General features: G+C 39.5%; 1 protein-coding gene across 4 annotated transcripts in view; it reads left to right on the top strand.

Moving 5' to 3' along the window:
* The first annotated feature begins 820 nt into the window (after positions 1-820).
* The window catches only part of MARK3 (microtubule affinity regulating kinase 3), a 69565-nt gene continuing 46730 nt past the window's right edge, over positions 821-23655 (top strand). For 2 of the 4 annotated variants that reach the window (XM_034418533.3, XM_034418531.3), the window contains exons 1-2: positions 839-1896; positions 19993-20184. In XM_034418533.3, the coding sequence (XP_034274424.1) occupies positions 1840-1896; positions 19993-20184 (249 nt within the window). In that variant the 5' untranslated portion in view covers positions 839-1839. Of the gene's footprint in view, positions 1897-19992; positions 20185-23655 lie in introns of all 4 variants that reach the window. The other 2 variants (XM_034418532.3, XM_034418530.3) reach the window with 2 other exon arrangements.

Below are 23655 nucleotides of genomic sequence, written 5' to 3'. Positions count from 1 at the left end.
CTTTGATAGATTCCAGAAGTCCTCACCAATTTTCAACCATAATATACCGCTACAATAGATATATTATGTTCTGTTCGCTTTTATAGGGCCACCAGACACAGACTCTTGTCTGACACTTGTTCTGTTCAAGAAAAAGCAGCTGACATTTCATTTGAAAATATGCTTTCGGGAAGAAAACGGAGCCTCTTCTAAAAGGGTTCCCTTCCTCCCTGAACGGTATTGCCGATTGCAACCACAGCTGCAACTCAGGAGAAACGGTCGTCTAATCTCGATTTAAATAATTCCAATGAAGATGAATCCACTATTCCCGAAGACGTTTGTTAGGGAACAAAAGCTGCTTTTTCTCCACCAACTTCTTAGTAGTTCCCACCGACATCTGCTTTTTCCCCACTCATGGATACCGGGCTGCCCTCTGGAGCAGCGAAGACCAAGTCTGTCTTATACAAACCACCTTTTTCCAGATACTAAGAATTCCGGTACCTTTAAATTTCTCGTGTTGGAGGCTAATCATGGCTAGTTTTGGGGGTTTTTTTTTCCCCACGTGCGATTTTTCCCCCCCACTAATCATTCGCACCCAGTTCGGTTAATTAAAAAAAGGCTCGAAACCTTAAAAAGAGAATCTCAAGTTGTGCGGGTGCCTGGATAGACCTCAGAGCCTGTCAAAAAGAGGCTTCTCCTTTCCCTCCGCGCGAAAAGCGCTCCACCTCCAACGCCACCCCGCCAAAACACCTTAGCAACAAGAGGCGAACCAAGCACGCACGCCTGCGCTTGCGCCCTCGGCCTCCTCCTCCTCCCTCCTCCCCGTCGCCTGTCCCTGTGTGCAAGGGGCGGTCTCTTCCGGTTCATGTAGGAGCAGAGGAAGCCGGGCGGCCATCTTGGATCATCCGGGAGCGGCGGCGTTGTTGCCGCCGCCGCTGCTGCTGTGGCTACTGGTTGAGAGAGAGAGAGAGAGAAAGAGAGAGAGAGAGCCGAGGGAGCTGGTTTGGCGGCGGCAGAGGGTTCTCTTCTTACAGTGTTTCCAACCCGGCAAAGCCTCCAGGCTGTGACGGGAAGGGTCTTTCTCCTTGGGTCTTGAGCCTTCCCCTTTGGGATAGGGGATAGTAGGCAGCGGAGGAGTTGGAATTCTCCCGGAGAAGAAGGAAGAGGAGGGAGCGCGATTAAGACATGAGAGCCCGAGGCCCGGTGAAGCGATCCGTGTAGAGTTAGAAAACGGCTGAGGGCTTGGCCCGCTTCCCTTTGACCAGCTCTGGGTGGTGGTTCTTTCGCAGCCCACAGTGGTTGCGCGGAAAGCGGCGGCTGCTTTCCCACTTTTCCTTCCTCAGCAAGCTGCTAGTTGGGCTGTACCGTATTGCTGCAGCGCCCTGCACCTCTCGCCTTGCCCGCTCCCATCTCTCCCGGCTCCTCGCTTTTTCTTTCCTCTTAACGGCACCGGACAATTTTTTTGGCCCGTTTTTTTTTTTTTTTTTTTTGGTGCTCTGTGAGAATCTCCTCTAATCTGTCGTCCCCACCTTCTAAAGACCGTAATCTGTCTATAAGATGATACCTGAAGATTCCCAGGGGGATATAATGCTCCATTATCAGACTGGAAGATAGATGAGAAAGAGAGGGTAGCGGTGGTGGAGAAAAAAAAATCACTCAAATTTCTCTTCCCCCCCGTACTACCTTTTCCTTAGATGGTGGCACTTGATAACTGCTATCATGCTGTAAAATCACATTTTTTTTGTAAATATATATATGTATATGTGTTCGGAGGGAGGGAGGTGTTAGGATTTTTTTATTTTATTTTTATATAATAAATAGTTGGATTTTGCCATTGCAAACGGTGCTTCGGCTAAGTGAATGAAAATGTCTACTAGAACTCCATTGCCCACGGTGAATGAACGGGACACTGAAAACGTGAGTGCACTTAAGGATTCTTCATTAATGTGTAGTTTCATAGTAAGTGAATACTATTTTAATAATTAATGTCAATAATACAGAGTATAAGTGATAATGCAGATCCTTAGATTAATGAAAAAAACCTTTTGTCTTCAGTGGGGAAAAAAATCAACATAAAGAGATAGCATATAGAGAAATGGTCTTATGTTCATTTAAAATGTGGCTTAATATTACATAGGGAATTTTCTACCGCAGCAACCTTTGTTTCATGGAAGCTGAAAATCTGATAATGGTTATTTTTTACAGGTTGTTTGTTGCAAAATGTCAATTGCAAGAAAAATCTTATGAGGCCTGCCTGTTGTAAAAACCTTCCTTTTCTATTGTTTTTGGAGTCCTGCTTTTTCTCTCACTTCTTTTTCAAAATAAGCCTCTCATGCTTAAAAATATGCTTTCAGAAGAGAATGGAGAACATACATTCTTGGACATAAAATATATTAATTGCTAAAAAGGGATCATGAATACATGTATTGTGAGAATGAATGGGTCGTTTGTTCTGACAGATAATGAACAGTATTACCTACAGTAAATAAACATCTAATTTGTATTTCCTTTAACTATTTAAACTTTGATACTGATATTCAGTTGGGTAATATTCAGCTGATTCCTTTTTGGGTGGTAGTGAAGAGGAATTATCCATCCTTAAATTGTACATTTCCTAATTTCATGCATATTGAAAAAACACTATTCTGTTCTATTTTAGATAAAATCTGGTATTTTTAAGTGTCAAGCAGCTTAGATAAAAGATGTTTTGTGGAAATTTAAAATGAAAAGCAGGCTGTTGAACCCAAGCATTTGTCTTGGTCTGTCATTTTAACAGATAATCAAAGAAGTCCGGACTGTAGAAGAAACATGTTGATTGATAGAGATCTTAAGTCATAAGAAATAAATACCAGTACTTCTATCTGTATTTTGTTTGATTTCAAGTTAATAGTAAACTAGAAGCTTATTAGGTTCCAAGAAAGAAAAATGTTAAGTTCCATTAGAATTTTAAATGTAGGAATGCTAAATATAGCTGAATGTTTTATAATGGCTTTTTAATCAATTCAACTTATTAATCAATTCACTGTTATTAATTGAATGTGATTGACCCAGGTTTAGACACAAGAAGAAAATATGTTTAGAACAATTGTATTATAAAGGTTTTGTATTCACTATCATTGTTGATGAAACTTTTCTCCTTTGTTTACTTTAGCTCTTGATACAACCTGCAGAATTGTGTTCAGCAAAAGTTAAAATGCAAAAATTCAGCTATAGAACATTTTGAACTTCAGTTCAAGCTTTCAGTTTCATTTTAGATAAAATTATTCAGAATTAGATATTTCTGTAAATGATGGACACTCTGAGAATTATTTAGTAGGATTATTCATATGGACTTTCCTTAGATCTTTCAGTGTTGTTTACATCAATCACTTAACGTAATTTAGAAGTCATGTATGAAGATTGCCCTTATTTTCTACTCCAATACAATTAATGAAGTTCCAGAGTATATGAATACTTAAATAGCTTATTAATGTACCATTGTTATTCAAAAAAGAACATTTGTCAGTCTGAAGTATGCATGTACCTTGAGAAAAAACATAGTAGGGGTTTAGAAAATTGGGGAGCAAATTTTCTATGCTTCTTTGTTTCTCAGTATATTATCTGTAATTGTATTGTGGCCTGTATAAGAAGCAGTAGGCAAATCTGACTTGTATGAATGTAGCTAATATAATTTTAGCCTGTCTTTGATCAAACAGGAATAAAATACACGATTCTTCTAAACACATTTTAAATTTCAGAATGTATGTCTGTAATTTCAATTGTATATAAGCTTGCTTTTTTCCTTAATACCTAATGTTGAAATACTTCCTCATTGCAAATGTGGCAATTGTAGTGGAAAAGTTTTGAGTGAAATGGATTTAAAATGAAAAGCACCTTATCAAATTCTTATGAATTCAGTACTTTGTTATTTAAAAGTTTGTCATCTCTGATGATACAGAAGCTATCCAATGGAGACTGGGTGGCATTTTCCAAAATAGTATTCTGCAGCAGCTACTAGAAAATATGTTTATTACAATTTCATACTGATTTCAAAAAAAAATGCTGAATGAGCATTATTTTTGCTTCTTGTAGTACAATACTGGTAAGTAATTTTTAAAGTGAAATTGTTTATATTAGTGTAGCAGATTACTTTTTCTTAAAACCGCTGGCCATAATTATTTCTATAAACAATTTCAGGTTTTGGTATTCTAAAATAGGATGGCTTATTCTGAACTTGTAATTTTTGACCTGACTTTCTGGAATTATTTCACTATGCTTACAAGCCAGCAAGAAACTCTTGAGTTTCTGTTTCTGGTTTCGGATTTTTATTTATGTTGTGTTGAACAAGTCTTTGTAGTATGATTCAGAAATAGCATGAAATTATAATGAATAGGGTTGCACATCACACCAAGACTAAAACAAATAACATTGCTTAACACTACAAGTGAATTTGGCTTTTATTGTGAGATTCTATATTCAGTGCTTTCATTCATATTTTAACATGAATAAATGCTCATTTGTATTGTAGCAATATTTTTTCCACTTGCAACATCCATCCTGGGGGTGGCTTTCACATTTGATATTTTCCTTGCCAGCCATAGCTGTCAAACATGGGCGGGGGGGGGGATGTATAAAGAAACTTAAATTTAATGGCTAATCCCTCTTCCAGTTTGATACATTTTTGATACCACTGGAAACACCCCCACAAAATATTGGACATGACTATTGTATCCAAAGTAGGCTAGACAAGGCATTTTTAAAAATAGAGAACCTCCGTTATAGTTTATTCAAATGTCATTTGCATCATTATAATAAACTAGAGCATTTGGGAAAGATGGAGCCTCTATACATAAATGGTCTATTAGTCAAAGATTCATTTGATTGTACATGGAAATAACTCTGTTTTACACAATATTCAGAATATTTAACATACCGGTACATCTATACACCCCATTGTCTTTGCACTGTTCCTAAAATAAACCTAATTTATTTTAGATTGAGTGTCAGTTTGGTGTGGTTAAAGCATCAGGCTAGAAACTAAGAAGCTGTTCCCATCTTAGGCATAAGGCCAGCTGGGTGACTTTGGGCCAGTCATTCTCTCCTAGGAAGAAGGAACTGGCAAGCTACTTCTAAAATTGTTGCCAAAAAAGTTACAGGCTGTTGCCAGGCATTCAAGACACAGATTTAGTTTGTTACTGAGTTTCTTCTAGACTATATTCTTGCAGTGGCTTGGGCCTGCTTTCCCTAGTCTGATATTTGCAGATGTTTTGCACCGCAACTACTATCAAGCCTAGTTAGCGCAATCAATAGCTATGCTGGTTGAACATAAGCAGAGTTGTAGTCTAAGACCTCTGGAGAACCCAGGTTGGATAAAATTGAATTGTGGTAATTTGGAAAACATGGTTCTTATAAGGCATGTGTTTGAATTGTATTTTTATGGGCACTGTGAACTAACTACACATCTGGCTCAATTATTAAAAGACCCATTTGTAGTATAAAATAAACAGATGAAATCAGACTCTGCTATGGCACCATAAAATGTGCCATAGTACTGTGTTTAAATTAAAAATAATAAAATGTAAGTGATTTATCAGTATTACTTTTTGAAAACAATGCATATTCCAGCGTGGTGGTGTCTTTGCCATGCCGTCTTTCTCAGTAGTCCAGGGTCTTCATAGTAAAATATATAGTATTAATTCATAAATCAAACTGCCTATGCTAAGTGACTTGTTTTAAATGATATGGTTTTAAATTATATAGTAGAGGTTAGGACATTGCTATAGAACAGTGTTTCCCAAACTTTTGACATATGTGTACCCCTTCTATAATTTTCATAACGCTGAGTACCCCTCATAAAAAACATATGCTTTAATTTCATTTCATTTCATTTATTCGAATTTCTATACCGCCCTTCTCCTTTCGGACTCAGGGCGGTGAACAGCCAGATAAAAAACATCTATACAAACATCACAGTTAAAAAATAAAGTTAAAATAATTTATAAATTTGGCCCATAATTTAAAACTTGTCAATTAAAATAAATATTAAAATTTTAAAACTAACCCTAAAATCAGGACAGACTGGCTAGCTGAAAAAAATAAGTTTTTAGGGCCCGACGAAAAATCCGGAGGTCGGAGATCACTCGTATCTCTGGGGGTAGATTGTTCCATAGGGTAGGTGCCACCACAGAGAAGGCTCTCCTCCTGGGGGTCGTCAGCCGGCATTGTCTGGCCGACGGCACCCTGAAGAGGCCCTCTCTGTGGGAGCGAACCGGGCGGTGGGAGGCTATTGGTGGCAGAAGATGGTCCCGTAAGTACCCTGGCCCTAAGCCATGGAGCGCTTTAAAGGTGATCACCAACACCTTGAAGCGCACCCGGAAGTCCACCGGAAGCCAATGCAGCTCGCGCAGGAGAGGAGTCACATGGGAGCGCCCTGTCGCTCCCACAATCCCCCACGCAGCCGCATAATAAAAATCAGTTACATAGTTCCCGTGTAAAAACTGCGATACGCACCTATTTCTTTCCTTGTTCTGTGGGCGCAGCTAAGCACGGTGCAGTGGATATTCCCACGTGATCCCCACCAAACTCCGGTGCAATACGTACCCCCACCAAACTCTTCCCGTACCCCTGGGGGTACGCGTACCACACTTTGGGAAACACTGCTATAGAATGTGAATCAAGTGTATTTGCTGATGCATCTTTGTGAATTTATAAACTGCTTCAATCACTGGCAGTCACAACCAATAAATAATCACATATAATTTATTTTCATGACGCAGTGTTAATGGCTTTTTACTTGGAAGCAATTTCACTGGAGATCCAATTTGGTCTAATGGTTAAGGCATTAGGCTAGAAACGGGGAGATCATCAGTTCTAGCCCTTCCTTAGGCACGAATCCAGCTGGGTGACCTTGGGTCAGTCACTCTCTCAACCTTAGGAAGGAGACAGTAGTAAACCACTTCTGAAAAGCCTTGCCAAGAAAACTGCAGGGACTTGTCCAGGCAGTCTCAGAATCTGACACAATAGAACTGAAGAAAAACAATCCACTGAGTTCATTAGAGGTGGCGTTATTCTTGTATAAATATTAATGCAGTTGTTTTGGGAATGAAAATCAAGCATAAATTATATCATCTTAGGGATTCTTAACAGTTATATTCACATTATCCAATTTGTATATTGGAATATGGAAGTTTCACAGCATTTTATTATTGGTGTTTTGGGTTTTTTCAAAAGCAGTTAAATAATATGAATCTCTCTCTCTCTCTCTCTCTCTCTCTCTCTCTCTCTCTCTCTCTCTCTCACACACACACACACACACACACACACATACACACACACACACACACACACACTTGTATAAATAAATAAAAAAATAGAGTTGACATTTGACCTTTACATTCCTAAATTCCCAAGTTAACATATCTTTGGGATTTTATCTCTAAGAGAAATTTGGGGGCAAAAATGACTTCTTAAAGTAGCCTTATGTTGCATAATGAAATTGAAATCTAAAAAAATATTTTCTAACACAAATCCCAGATCTTTGCCTATTGGATGTTATTATGGTTTCATACATAATTTCTAACAATAGCTGAATAAGAACTGACCTAGGTTGACAATATTATTGATGAATCAGGCTTGCCTATGTCTTACTCTTAAGTTACTATATTTACATTTAAGTGTTGATGACAGTAAGAATGTAGTCTGATCAGTGAACAGACTGATCAGTGAACAGACTTAGCATGATTGGGACAGTATATCAGATTGTGAAAAAAGCAGCATTTTTTTCTCTCCTGTAAGTAATAATGAAGCTAGAATGTTCTATGCAAAATAACTAATTTGTTTTAGTATTATTTATTTTGTGCAGTTGATCCCCTCAGTTCCTAACTAATTCATTATTTATTTTATGATAAATCCAAGTATCCACATCATGGGAAATGTGCATTTTGAGTATAAGAATGCCCATGGACACAATTCTTGGCATCTACCAAATCTCATTTGTTGTTGTTTTTTAATTAGAAAAATAATATTGTGAAATTGGCATGCTATAGAGCAGTGTGCCAGTATCTAGTAATATTCTAATTTGTAACATGGTTGGCATCCTTTTCCAGCATTCATGCGATTTTGCAAAATGGGGCAGTCATCCAAGTATGTAAAATTAAAAATAAAAATTATAAAAAATTCCCAAGATTTCAGTGATGAGATTCCATAGGAGTATTATATTTTCATGTAAGAATGTAAAAGCCTCTTGAGAGTTCAACCACTTTTAATGGTATTTTTTATTATTCTTAAGGTGCAGGGCCTGCATACTTGAGGAGTGTTATAGAAATCTTGGTGGCTAGAGGTGCCATTCTACTGAATTGTGTCTTGAATAATGATTCTTGGCCAAACTTCCATAGAAAAAGTGAAAAGTAATAAGGTGGTCCAGAATGTTCTGTGACTCTGGAAGGGATTTCAGAGAGCACATTCATCAGCATGGTTTCTAGTAAATTGATATTATATAACTGGTCATGCCCATTACAGTAGCCATTAACCACTCTCTGAAATTGGCCATGGTATGTGCTCAAATTTTCAAATACACTTCCTACCTCAAAATGGTTGCTAATTCTTAACTCAGGTATTCAGATATATGACATAATTTAAGTTTGAAATATGAGTGCTTTGTGATTAATAGTACCTAATTATTATATATTATTTATTATGACGATGTTATAGTATACCAATGACCAAAATTAAAATTGCTTCTTAGTTGTTGTAAGCCACCTAGAGTCACTTCGATAGAAAAATTTAATGAATAAATAAATTGATGCAATTAAATGAAAACTAAGAAAAGTATCTGACATAATATGAATTTAAGGGCCATAGAAGCCCCTGGGCTATGAGGAGATACATAATGCAAATATTTAATGAATTATCACCATTTTTTTCTCTTTGGCATAGTGATGCCCAGCTTTGTCATTCTTGTTCTGTCTCGTGATTGGCTATGGATAGTATTTTATATTTGGAATGCATGTTGTCTTTGACCTATGAAATAAAGTACACTGAGAGATGACAGGAAGGAGAACTCCATGTTGCTGAATCAGCTGCTTATTTTTATTGATCAATATTGCTAGCCTAGTGGTTGCTGAAAATGCTATTCCTCTTCTATTTTTTGTGGTAGTGCAGTAGTTTCCATTTAGATTTAAATATTTGTTGGGAAGAATTTTGTTAATATTTGAATATAGAAAAATATTAAAATATGTATTCAGAAAATTGAACTGTTCATAGTAAAGTGATGATCTTTTGGTAAATATTGCCTACTGAATCCGGTCAATTAGTTTAACAGTGTTTAATACTGTAGCTAATTGTACAGAAGACAGAGTGGATCCAGAGAAGGAGGTTATATTGTACTGGACATAGTTTTACTTTCTAAAATGGCTTCTGGTTACAAATTCACTGGCTGTTTCATATCTCTCTTATTTTGCTTTGTTTTCTCATTATTTAATTCCTATAGCTGCTCATCTCAAGCAAGTGAGTGTAGTGGTCCAATATGTATGCCTCTCTAGATATTTCCTTGAGAGATTACTTTATTTACAAAAGAAACTTTTATTTTTATCCAAAGGGTAGATTTGCCCATGGAAAAAAGCTAAGTAGATAATTCAACTGTTCAGCAGAAACAAATAATTTAATGTTGTTCTGTATTAAATGCACCGCAAAATTTCAAGCCAGTATAGTATTTTAGTCCAACATGACTGAAGAGCACCTGATTAGAGAAGCATAATTGAATGCATAGAAATTCAAAGGTTGCATAGATTATTGCTAAAGTTACCCTACTAACATGATTCTGGTCTCACATTCTGGAGTTCAAGATAAAGATGATGATGTGCATCATTTGATTGTGTTAGCAATCACATGGATTTTTTCCATAATGATCTTTCTCTAACTGATCCTTCTAAGTCCTCCAGTCATGCAGCCATCATTGCTGTAACTGAATCCATCCCCCCCCTTGCTATTGGTTGATTTCTTCTCTGATTTGCTTCCACCTTTCCTAGCATTAGAGCTTTCTTCAGAAAGCTACAGTAATATTTCATATAATGTGAAGTAGGTAAAGCCTAGCCATTTGTGTCTCAAGTGAGTAAGTACTATGGGTTGATCAGGTGTGAATCTATATACTAATCCAAAACTGGCAACGTGTGATGTTATGATGTTGAAGTATCCCAGGCTTAATCCATAGCTTAAATAAATCTCACCGTCTGTTTATGCTAATCTACAGAACATGTAAACATTGATAGATTACTGAATGATTTGCAGTATATGGACAATGACTTCTTATTCCCAATTGTTCGGTAGGGTTATGTATGTATATGGAGGGGTGCTTCATGAAGCAACCAAACTACTCCTTTGAACCAATGTTTGAAATGTCCAGATGTCATGGCTTCAAAAGCTTGATGTAGTTGATGCAGGTCATTCTCACTGAGATTGCTCCAGAAACTAGCTCACACAATATGGGAGGTCCTTGAAGCGGCCATGGGAAACCTCTGAGAGGATATGCTGCCTCAACATTTTGAGTAGCAAGTTTGGACAAGCATTTTTATCACTTTGGAAATTACCTGCCAAATGTTTGTCACATGCCTACAATATTAAAAAGGCATCCTCTCCATTTTTTATAACCTCTCTAAAGTCAGTATTTGTAGATCCAAATAATTCCAGAATCTATCTCAAAATAATAAATAATTTTGGGATTTAACAAAATAAGAAAGCTGATCTCTAAAGATTGAAATCTGTCCATACCAAATCCTGGTAAGCAAGAAATGGAAATTCAGAGTAATTATATGTCTTGTAGAGCAGCGATCACCAACTGGTGGTCTGTGGACCACTGGTGGTCCGTGAGAAAATTTTGGTGATCCGCAGAAAAATTATTTGCATTTTTTTATATTGCACTAAATTAGGGGTCCTCAAACTACAGCCCCTGGGCCGGTTACATGCAATGAACACTTGTGTTACTGCAAAGAGTCTCCCCCTTCAGGAGTGCTGCAGTGGCAGAAATTTCAAGGACCAGATCTAAGTACAATTCATTCAACAATTTCATATGATCACGGAATGAATACTTGTTCAGCGAGGACTATCTGTACCTGCTAAGGAGTTGCAATGCAAAAGAAAGGAATAATATCTAGTTCAGTATTTTTGGGACAACAGCTTTTTCCTAGAAATGTCATTTTCCATTCTTTCATGTTGCTGAGCTTATCTGCAGGAGAGACTGAGTATACAGTTCAGTAAGCAGAATGTGGGGAGGGCAAATATGGTTTTCATTGCCCAGGCAGAATGTGGAGGCACATACGCAAGATCCTTTCACAGTATTGGTATATTGATAAAAATTTTGAAGTAATTATGAACTTGACCTCTGGAGATGATTGACCATATATTCAAAGAGCTTATTATTATACCTGTATGGTTAGGATAATACATCATAGTCCAAATATATGGATTTTTTCTATCCAGCAATTTATGATAGGTAAGTGTTTTTATAAATAAAATTTTAAAGATGGACAATAAATACAAATTCCTATAAAATATAATGCATTTCCTAACCATTCTATGATAAAGTATTTTTTTCTTTTAGCAGGTTTATAACAAACCATGTGTCTTAATTGTTAATCTCTTAGTATTTCTGTAGAATAGCCAGTAGTTTATCATACATGTTAATGATAACATCCTCTTTTAATCATTGTTAATGTGTCCTTATTATAATTTTGTGAAATATGTTTCAATAAAAAGAATATATAAATATCCCTCTAATAAAATTCAACTGCCCTTTTTGACAAGTTTATTTCTATTTATTTTTCTCTTCTTGCTTTCACTACACCTATTTCTTAATGAAAAAGGATGCTGGAACATCTGTAGGGGAAAACTTTTGTGAAAAGGTGGGTTATATTTTTTTTGTCCAAAAAACAGGCTTTTTTCCTGTCTTTTGAATATATTAACTATCAAATTTATTTCTCTGTTCTTAGTTTGCTGATTTTATTGTAGATCACCAGAAACTAAAATTGTATCCAGTTGCTAAGAAGGAGGGAGGTAGTAAAATCACCAATCCTTTCCATGAATACTTTGTAAGCTTGGATGTTTTGAAATAGAATAGTGAAATAATTGTGAAATTTACAATTCTTATTTACCTAGGATTATATAATTTATCTACAATTTTTTACTTTGGATTCTTATAAGGGGAGTTTGTCACTTTTTATCTCAGCTACTTATGCTTCCCTACACTTTGCTGATTTCTCAATGTATGCTTACTTTAACTCATACTCTCTATACATTTTTCTGTGAAAAAATATTGTTAGAATATTACTTTTAATGTCAGTTTTCTATTCTGTATCTTGCTCTCTGCATTTTGACTTTAAGACTCTTAGATGTGCTCAAAATATTTTGTCACTGGTGGAAAAAGTTGAATAATATTTACTTAATTGAAAGTTAATAAGATCTATTGGAGGTGATAGAGATGTGCCTGAATCTTGTTATCTGGGGGGAGTTCAAGCCAGTTGTTATTGAGGAAATGGTCAGGGTCCTTGGAAACTGGTAGTTACTGGTAGTTCTGCCACCTATACTCTGAATCCATGCCCCTCCTGGTTGATTAAGGCCTCCTGGGGAATGACATGTAGTGGAGTCCAAGCAGTGATTTATGTCTCTTTGTAGGAGGAATGATACACCTAAAGGACGTGGTTGTCCTTCTCAAGAAGCCATCCTTGCACCCCATAGTATTGAACAACTTTTGTCCAGTCTCCAATCTTCCTTTTTTGGGGAAAGTTGTTGAAGGGTGGTTGGTGCACAACTACAAAGGGCCCTGGATGAAGTGAATTATTTGGACCCAATTATTAGTTGGGTTCAGGCCAGAGCACAGCACTGAAACGGCATTAGTCACACTTGTTGATGACCTTTGGAGGGCTTGAGATAGAGGTGGTGTGACCCTTCTGGCCCACCTGGACCTTGTAGCAACTTCCAGTATCATCAATCTTGATATCTTTCTGGATTGGCTTTAAGAGTTGGGAGTGTGAGACACTGTTATGGTGAGTCTTCTCCTTTCTCCATGGCTGGTCTCGGTGTTGATATGGAAGGAATGGTCCCTTCAATGTGAGTTTCCCCAGGGCTCTAGCCTTTAATAGTTCCTTTTTAAAGTGAAACTACTAAAGGAGATCATCCATTGGTACAGGATTCAGTATCATCAGTATGCCAATGATATTCAATTATATATATATATATCTCCACCCCTAGCCAGACTAGTGATGTTAGGGCCTTTTCTGTGGTAGCCCCTATACTGTTCCCTGGCTTTTGGCAGGTTTCTATCCTCCTAGCTTTCCATAAAGCTTCTGAAGACCTGGTTTTTCCCTCAACTACTGGGATAAGATTAAATGATTATGCATTTAAGCTTCTGAAGACCTGGCTTTTCCCTCAATTACTGGGATAAGATTAAATGATTATGCATTAAAAGTTTGACTTGGCACCAGGTTTTGTTGTTTTAATGTTTTAATGTATTTGGTTTTATAATTTTAATATTGTACAGTGGTACCTTGGTACTCATTATTAATTGGTTACGGGAGCTGCGATAAGAACTAAAAACAAGGAGTGATGAACAAATCACATGTTCTCCAGCGCACTGCTTGGAGAATCCAAAAGCGAGGGTTATTCAACAGTCTAGCAGTCAGCCCTGAGTGTATGTGTCTTTAAATTTCTTGGACACGCCCCCTTTGCTCGTCAGAGGCTCAGTTTTTATTCACTCAGTCAGCTAATCAGACTTGTTTTACCCATCTCTGGTGTCTAGACCTTGAATAAATTCTTTGCTTTTGGATTCTTCTATTCTGACCTTGGATTGGACTTGACTTTGATTTGGATTTTGATTTGGCACTTTCGAATTGGTTTGGAAATAAAGGGAGTTTTCCCTTTATATTGCTTCTCTTTGGCGACTGCTGGGTGAGTCTTCTGGCCTACACCCTGTCTGGCCATATATATTTACAAATAGATAAGAAGCCCTGCCTTGCCAGGGAACCTTCTTCTAGTTTAATTTTCTTGTTGTGATTGTGAGTCCCTGCCCTGCTCTCAGCGGCACATTCTTCCTACTCACTCATTTTCCTGGGGTTTCAGAGGCCGCCATTATGTCGGAGCATGCTTTCCGCTCTTTTTGACCATTTTCTGCCCGGCAACAGCTTGCGCAGGTGCAGTAAGCCTCCTGATTGGTTTTTGCTCAGGAAAAGGCTGAGCAAACGCAGACTGCATTCCTATTGCAGTTCTACCCGGTAACAGCACCGCAGCTGCGCAGAGAGCTTCCCTGTGCCATTTCTTGCCCTTACAGGTCTTCTGTAATTAATCACCAGCACTTAAGAGATAACTGAAAGGGAATACTCAGTGTGTGTTAAGGGCCAGTAGTCGGTGGCAATGATTAAGCAGCCACTCTGGTGCCCTCTGCTGTTGGAAGGCTGTCTGCAAGTTACAGTCCTTCTGGTATTTCCTATATTGGAGTAATCAATGCAGCCCACCTTTATATATGATTGCTGCTTGCCTAGCTGGTGTCTCAGGTCTGAGACAGACTGTGCAAGGAAAGAAGGGGGGGAGCTGCTACCCCCAAGCAACCTTCTGGAAATAAGAATAAATTACTGACATAATTAAAAAAAGGGGGGGAATATTAATAATAATAATATAAAATAAATAAAATAAAATAATAAGCAAATGGAATATGGAAAACATCAATTCCATAGGACATGTATTTTTTCTCATTTGTGCCAAGCACCTGCTTACCTTTTTTTCTACTCATGTCTTCAGCACTTCTCAGCATGGATGACTGTGAGCTTTCTTCCGACTTGGAGCACAGCCCTGGACCTTCTGAGGCTCCAGCTTCCCCGGGCCCTGCAAAGAAAAAGCCAAAAAAGCAGGATACGCACGAGTCTGCCACAGCTCCGGTTATTTCAACGAGGAGCCGCACAGCCTCATCAGCTGCTGCCAAGGATGCCAACAGATGTCATAAGGCGCTCGAGCAACAATTTGATCGGGCTTAGCGACAGGCTCAGTCAACAGCCTTGCCTGCAATCATTCCAGCTGCCGGCCCTGTAGGGGTTTCTGCCCCCCACTTCAGGGATCATGCCTTCTGGGTGCCAAGGTCACTCTCTTGTGACCGGTTCTTCTCCAATGCCCGCAGTGGTGAATTCTCCCGCTGCCCTCTTGCACGGCATAGCAGTTCCAGTGGATTTGTCTCGTACATGGCCTCCTGCTCAGCGCCCTCCTCCGGAGGCTACTTACACACCCACGGCCGTGGGGCTCCACCCGGGGGGGTCCTTCACATGTCATGTTAGCATGTGACATAGAGAATCTCATTTCTCAAGCTATATCCAGGACTTTGGCTGCTAGCGCACACCAACCTAATTTGTACAGACCGGTTTCAATGGCTGCACCCCCTCCACCTCCTCCTCCGCCACCACCTTCACCGCTCCGCCTCCTCCTCCGGCTCCTCAAGTCTCTCACTATGATGATCAGGCAGACTGCTGCTCGTCTCAGTTGCTCAATCTGAGGACTCCTCTCTGGAGGATGAGGAGGCCCAAAGGGACATGGAGTTTTTCGACGATGATGACCTCCTTCCCGACAGGCTGGCGTTTACTGGTCTATTCCGACCATCTCTATTTAAGTCCTTATTGCACAAGGCAAAGTCATCTACTCATTTGGCCACCTCAGAGGGTCTCTCCGATCTGCCAACAATGTCGCAACCGCACAATACTCTATTTAACATTCCTAAAACGGAACAAACCTACATTCAGTGTCCTCAACTTTTCACGGAAGTTGTGCAACATTCTTGGAACCTGCCGTATTCCTTACCGGCACCTACCAGTCTTGACTGTAAGTTATACTGTTCAGCCCCGTCTCTCCAGGACGTCTTGGCATTACCAGCAGTGGATACGCCTGTAGCGAACTTGACTTGGTCTGCCACGCTCCTGTCTCACGACATCCCCGACGGCCTTCGGACAGAGGACCGGAAGGCGGAACTCACAGTCTGCAAGACACACAACCCGGCGGCCTGGGCGGTCAAGGCGGCGACCTCGGTGTCGTTTTTCAACAGGGCAACCCTCATTTGGTTGCGCCAACTCCAAGAGCGTTTGCCACCGGAGGACACAAGGGTCCACCAAGACATTAATAAGATTGTTGCGACCACAGAGTATTCTGCTGATGCTTCACTCAATGCCGCCAAATTCGCGTCTCGTGCCCTGGTCTCGTCTGTGACTTCCAGGCGCCTGCTGTGGCTGAGGCAGTGGAGAGCGGACATGAAGTCAAAGTGGAGACTTGCATCAGCCCCATATAAAGGGACTCATCTCTTCGGGGAGGCGTTAGACCCGATTCTTGTGGAAGATAAGGACAAGCGCAAAGTCATGCCCTCATCCTACTGGCAGACCGAGCGCAAAATACCTTCATACAGCCAGAGGCAGCCCTTTCGAGCTGAACCCGGACCCAGCAGGTCCTTCGCCACAAGACAATACTCCCATGGATTTGATCGTCCCTATGACAGATCTTCCTTCCGGGATCGTGGCAGGCACTCGGCCCACCCAAACGCCCTTTCAGAGGTGCGGGGACCTGTGCCTTTCGAAGAGGCAAATGACGCCCTCCATCACCTTCCCATTGGTGGCCGCCTCCAGCACTTTGCAGCCCAATGGGAATCGACAACTTCGGACACATGGGTACTCCAGACGATCCAGCTGGGATTGACCTTGGAGCTTCGATCCTGCCCCCACAACAGGTTCATCCAGTGCCCTGTGTCATCCAACCCAACCAAATGTCGACTGATGGAGGCGGAGATACAACATCTCATCGACATTTGTGCCATAGAGCCGGTTCCCACAGAACACCATGGGACCGGTTTTTATTCAATCTTTTTCCTGGTTCCAAAACACTCCGGAGGCTGCCGGGGGATCCTGGACCTCAAAGAACTGAACAAATACATCCTCTATCATCAGTTCAAAATGCAATCCCTGAAATCTATCTTGGGATGCATCCAGGAGGGAGATTGGATGACCTCAGTGGACCTCAAGGAGGCCTATCTCCACATCCCGATCCGGCCTTCTCAACGTCGTTTCCTCCGCTTTTCTTACAATCATCAACATTTTCAATACAGGGCGATGCCTTTCGGACTTTCATCCGCACCCAGGACCTTTACAAAGCTCCTGTCGGCCATAGCTGCACATCTTCGGCAGATGCCAATCAGAGTACTTTGTTATTTGGACGATGTGCTCATCTTGTCGTCCACACAGACCCAAGCCGCACGGGATCTGGCCACAGTTTGCCACTGCCTTCAGCACCACGGCTTATCCTTGAACCTGCCAAAGAGCCACTTGTGCCCCACTACCAGGATCTTACACCTGGGCTCCGTTATCGATTCCAGCAAGGGGCTGGTCTTCCTGTCCCCGGACACCCCGGTGCCACAACATCCAGACACTGATTCGTCAAATTCTCTCGCTCCAATCCGTCCCTCTCTTGCTCCTGTCTCGTCTTCTTGGGAAGATGATTTCATGTACCTCTATTGTCCCGTGGGTGCGTTTTCATGGTCGCTAGCTTCAATGGTTCATGCTCCCATACCAGCGTTCCCGCCACAGCAATTCCACGTCTCGGGTATCCCTCCTGACAGGTTCGCGGGTCTCTTTGCTGGTGGACTTCGTCGGCTCTAACGAAGGGCTGCGCCTTCTTGGAACCACATCGTCTCATGATAACGACCGATGCCAGCTTGACCGGCTGGGGCACTCACATGCATTCCCAAGTTGCTCAGGGCAGTTGGCCGCCGGCGGATCGCCAGAATGAGATCAACTGGCTGGAACTTCGCGCGGTTCGCCTCGCCCTCCTCCAGTTCCAGTCATCGGTGGAGGGTCACCATGTGCTGGTCCAGACGGACAATGTGACAACGATGGCACACGTGAACCGCGAAGGGGGCACCCGCTTGAAACCGCTCATGGACAAGGCATCCCGGTTGCTGACTTAGGCGGAGTGCCACCTCCTCTCCCTCCGGGCACAACACATCTCTGGGACGATGAACATCACCACGGACTGGTTGAGCAGAACGTAGATAGACAACTCAGAATGATGCCTTCACCCGGACATCTTCCGCGAGCTGTCCCACCGCTTCGGGACCCCCGTCATCGACCTGTTCGCCCATCGGGACAACGCCCAGCTCCCTCGGTTCTTCACTCGCCACCCTTGTCCGCAAGCTGAGGGGATCGACGCACTCACAATTCCCTGGCCTCTGGGGCTGCTATACGCCTTTCCCCCGATTCCGCTTATTCCACAACTCGTCTGCAAGATCCCGGAAAGTACAAGGACATGTAAAATAGTATGAATTATTGTAAAATATAGGAAATTAATTGTAAAATATTTTCCCCAAGTGCTGGGATAAGATTATGACTGCACATATAGAAGTTGGACTTGTTACCAGGTTTTTGTTGTCAATGTTTTAATGTGTTTAGTTTTATAGTTTTACTATGATTTTATATGTTGTTTTAATTTTTGATTGGGAGCCACCCAGAGTTGGTTAGAAGATGGGCAGCTCTATAAATGTTTTAAATAAATAAAAATATAAAGGAAATACTAAATGTAAATATAAGGAAGAATATGAAGAAACAATTATGCTAGAATATTATTGTAAAGAAAAGAAGATTCATGATATAGTACATATGGCAGTGCCACTTTATTATAATTCCAATAATAGAATCAAAATTGTAAAGTTTTGCGTACGATATTGCAATGGCCAGTTATGTTTACAATAAATTGTCTAATTTAGATTATTAAAAAGCTGGGGAAAATATTTTGACCATACAGGTATGTTTATTATATGTCTAAAGCAAATATTTCACTTGTAAAATAAAAAGGTGTTTAACACTATCAGTGGTAAAATGATAAATTACCAAATTATTGTTACAACACTAAAATAATTCATTAAGAGAAACTAATAGCTCCTCCTAAAATAAAACTTATTTTGTCATCTTAAAAGCAAGAGAGTTTTCTGAATAAATGTGTTTTATCCTGTCAACAGAAGGATTACATAGATGGAGCCTAGACTTCCTTGACTGGGAATAAAATAAAAATCACTTGACAAGTGGGCAACCATATAAATTGAAGGAAGGAATAAATGAATAATGTAGTGTTGATCATTAATGAAAATTCCAAAATCCAAGGTCATACAGGACATGTATTGGGACCAACCTAATGTATAAAACTGTTTCAAGATTTTGAAATTTCTTCTTTAAGCAAAGTTTTATTTAAAAGTGGTTGTGGGGAAGAAGGGAGGACTTCACTTTCTTTGGAAATCATGAAGTTTGCATATCCAATTATTAAAAAATGGAAATGATTCATAAATATATTGACTTAGTTTTATCTCCAAGTTTATTTAAAAAAGAGGTTGGATACATGGTTGGTTTTGGGCTTATTTCTTTTTGCAGACAGGACAAAAGTGCTATAGTTGATATTATCAAAGATTTTAAATAATTATGCAAAATATTGACTTTATGTGTTACTAAAATGTGAAATATGGTGGAAACCAACAGAATCTCTCCATATCATTGCAAGAAATGCCTATTTTGTATTACTGATTTAAACTTTTCAACAAGTGTGTGTGTTCAGTAAAGATACTATTACGTTATACTGCATTTAAATTTTTTTTTTTTAGAAATCAAAGTATGAAATCCATGTGTAATCCATCTTGTTCCCAATAGCTACTGAGATTGTTCAATAGGCAGACTGCAAAAGTTGTAAAAAAAAAAGAAAGAAAAAAAGAGGTGTTTGCTTTTTGGCTTTTCCAAAACTATTAACAGAAATATTTTCTGTTTAAATATCAAAATTTTAATTTGACTGTCATAACTTATATACTTAAACTGTTTTAAAGTCACCTGAATTGATGGCTATCACCAGCTGTTAACAAAATCTGTAGTAGTTGAACATACTGCAAAACAATATTTTGTTCTGTGTCTCTTAATCTGATATCAACTTAATTATGAGTTCTAGAGTCTATTGTGTCACAGTATATCCTAATTTTTTCTATTTTTATTATAGCATACCTCTCACAGTGAAGGACGACAGGAAATTTCCTCCCGCACTAGTCGGTCTGGGGCTCGCTGTAGGAATTCTATAGCTTCTTGTGCAGATGAGCAGCCTCATATTGGAAATTACAGACTCCTTAAGACAATTGGAAAGGGAAATTTTGCAAAAGTGAAGCTGGCCAGACACATCCTTACTGGCAGAGAGGTAAAGTCTTGTACTGGCATTTTTGTTTTTAGATTTTGCAAGATAAATTTCCTAATATAATAATTTTTAATAATTAAAATAATGTGAACTTTGCATAGAATCATATAAATTTAACAGGATGTGTTTTTTCTCTATAATTAATACTAACAAAATGTTTTATTTATTTATTGGTTTGATTTATATGCCGCCCTTCTCCGGAGACTCAGGGTGGCTTATAGTGCGTTAAGCAATAGCCTTCATACTTTTGTATATACCTGCTTAGTAGGGCTTTCGTCCCCACCCCCCAGCAGTTGTCTTTTTTATACAAAGTCAGCTTATTGTCCCCACAAGCTGGGTCCTCAGTTTACCTACCTCGAAAGGATGGAAGGCTAAGTCAACCTTAAACCTGGTGAGATGAACTTGCAGTAATTGCAGGCAGCTGGTGCTATTTAACAGCACTTTAGTTTGCTGCACCACTAAGTCTCTTTTAGCTTAAAACAGTACAACTAAAAGGTTGATTAAATGTTGCTAAATTAAACTGTGGTTGTTGTTCAGTCGCTAAGTCATGTCTCACTCATTATGACCCCATGGACCATAGCATATCTTTTACTATCTCCTGGAGTTTGTCCAAATCTATGTTCATTGCATCAGTGACACTATCTAACCATCCTCTGCCATCTCCTTCTCCTTTTGCCTTCAATCTTTCCCAGCATCAGGATCTTTTCCAATGAGTTCTCTCTTATCATTAGGTGGCCAAAGTATTTCAGCTTCAGCTTCATTATCTGTTTTCCAAAGGACAGTCAGGTTTATTTCCTTTGGAATTCACTGATTTGATTTCCTTGCAGTCCAAGGGACTCTCAAGAGTCTTCTCCAACACTACAATTCAAAAGCATCAATTGTTCAGCACACAGCCTTATGGTCCAACTGTCATTGCCATACGTTATTACTGGGAAAACCATAGCTTTGACTATACAGACCTTTATTGGCAAGGTGATGTGACTGCTTTTTAATATGCTGTTTAGGTTTACCATAGCTTTCCTCCCAAGGAGCAAGTGTCTTTTAATTTCATGGCTGTGGTCCCCATCTGCAATGATCTTGAAGCCCAAGAAAATAAAATCTGTCATTTCTTCCATTTCTTCCCCTTCTGTTTGCTAGGAAGTGATGGGACCGGATGCCATGATCTTCGTTTTTTTAATATTGTGTTTCAAGCCAACTTTTTCACTCTTTTTTTTTTTCATCCTCATCAAGAGGCTCTTTAGTTCCTCTACACTGTCTGCTATAAGAGTGATATTGTCTGCATATCTGAGGTTATTGATATTTCTCCCTGTGATCTTAATTCCGGCTTGTGATTCATCCAGCCCAGCATTTCACAAGATGTACTCGGCATATAAGTTAAATTAGCAGGGTAACAATATATAGTCTTGTCATACTCCTTTCTCTATTTTGAATCAATTAGTTGTTCCATGTCCAGTTCTAACCATTGCTTTTTGCCCCGCATAGAGGTTTATCAAGAGACAGGTAAGATGATCTGGTACTCCCATCTTCTTAAGAACTTGACACAGTTTGTTGCGATCCACACAATCAAAGGTTTTAACATAGTTAATGAAACACAAGTAGATGTTTTTCTGGAACTCCCTTGCTTTTTCCATAATCCATCAAATGTTGGTAATTTTATCTGTAGTTCCACTATCTCTTCAGAACCCAGCTTGTACTTCTGGTAGTTCTTGGTTCACATATTCCTGAAGCCTAGCTTGTAGGGTTTTGAGTGTAACCTTGCTAGTGTGAAATGTGCTCAATCGTATGGTAAATTCTTTTAAGTATTCTTTGGCATTGCCCTTCTTTGGGATTGGAAAGTAAACTGATCTTTTCCTGGCATATTGAGTGCTGCACTTTAAGAGCATCATCTTTTAGATTTTTAAGTAGCTCAGTTGGAATACTATCAACTCCAGTAGTTTTATTATTGGTAATGCTTCCTAAGGCCCACTTGACTTCGTACTCCAGGATGTCTGATTCAAGGTGAGTGATCACACCATTATGGTTATCAGGGGCATTAAGATCTTTCTTGTATAGTTATTCTGGGTATTCTTGCCACCTTCTCTTAATCTCTATGCTTCTGTGCCCATCTTTAAACGAAATATTCCTTTGATATCTTCAATTTTCTTGAAGGGATCTCTAGTCTTTCCCATTCTATTTTTTCCCTCCATTTCTTTGCATTGTTCATTTAAGAAGGCTTTCTCCTTGCTATTCTCTAGAAATCTCTATTCAGTTGGGTATATCTTTCCCTTTCTCCCTTGCCTTTTGCTTTCCTTCTTTTGTCAGCTATTTGTAAAGCCTCATCAGACAGCCACTTCACTGTCTTGTATTTCTTTTTCTTTGTAATGGTTTTAGTTGCTGCATCTTGTACAATGTTACAAATCTCCATTCCTAGTTCTTCAGGCACTCTGTCTACCAGAACTAGTCCCTTAAATCTATTCATCACCTCCATTGTTTATTCATAAGGGAAATGCTTTATGTCATATCTGAATGGCCTAGTTGTTTTCCCTACTTTCTTCAATTTAAGCCTGAATTTTGCAATAAGAAGCTCATAATCTGAGCCACAGTCAGCTCCAGGTCTTGTTTTTACTGACTGTAAAGAACTTCACCATATTTTTGGCTGCAAAGTACATAATCGATCTTATTTCTGGCGATGTCCACGTGCAGAGTCAGCTCTTGGGTTATTGAAAAGTTTGCTATGACCAGCACGTCTCTTGATAAAACTCTTAACAAAAGAAAATTTGCTAGCCTTTCCCCTGTTTCACTTTGTAATCCAAGGTCAAACTTTCCTGTTATTTCAGTTACCTTTTGAAAATGTATCTCCTGCTTTAGCATTCCAATCTCCTATGATGGAAAGGACATCTTTTTTTTTTTTTGGGTGTTAGTTCTAGAAAGTGTTGTAGGTTTTCATGGAACCAGTCAACCTCAGCCACTTCATCATCAGTGTTTGGGAATAGAATTGGATTACTGTGATGTTGAATGGTTTGCCTTGGATTCAAACCAAGATCATTCTGTCATTTTTGAGCTTCTACCCCAGAACTAATTTTCCCATACTTTTATTAAGGGCTACTCCATTTCTTCTAAGGGATTCTTGCCCACAGTAGTAGATAATGTTCATCTGAATTAAATTCGTCCATCCTGTCCACTTTAGTTCATTGATTCCCAAGATGTCGATGATCAATATTGTCATCTCTTGTTTGATCACATCCAGCTTATCTTGATTCATAGCTCTTACATTCAAGGTTCCTAAGCAATATTGTTCTTTATAGTATTGAACTTTCTTTTCACCATCAGATACAGCCACAGCTCAGCTTTGGTCCAGCTGCTTCACTCTTTCTGGAGTCACTTGTAATCACCCTCTGCTTTTCCCCAACAGCACATTGGACACCTTCCAACCTGAAGGACTCATCTTCTGGCATCATATCTTTTAACCTTTTGATACTGTCCTTGGGGTTTTCT

This window comes from Pantherophis guttatus, chromosome 1 (assembly GCF_059756535.1).
Source record: "Pantherophis guttatus breed Tessera chromosome 1, ASM5975653v1, whole genome shotgun sequence".
In the NCBI taxonomy this organism is placed as follows: domain Eukaryota; kingdom Metazoa; phylum Chordata; class Lepidosauria; order Squamata; family Colubridae; genus Pantherophis; species Pantherophis guttatus.
This window is presented reverse-complemented; position numbering and strand designations above follow the sequence as displayed.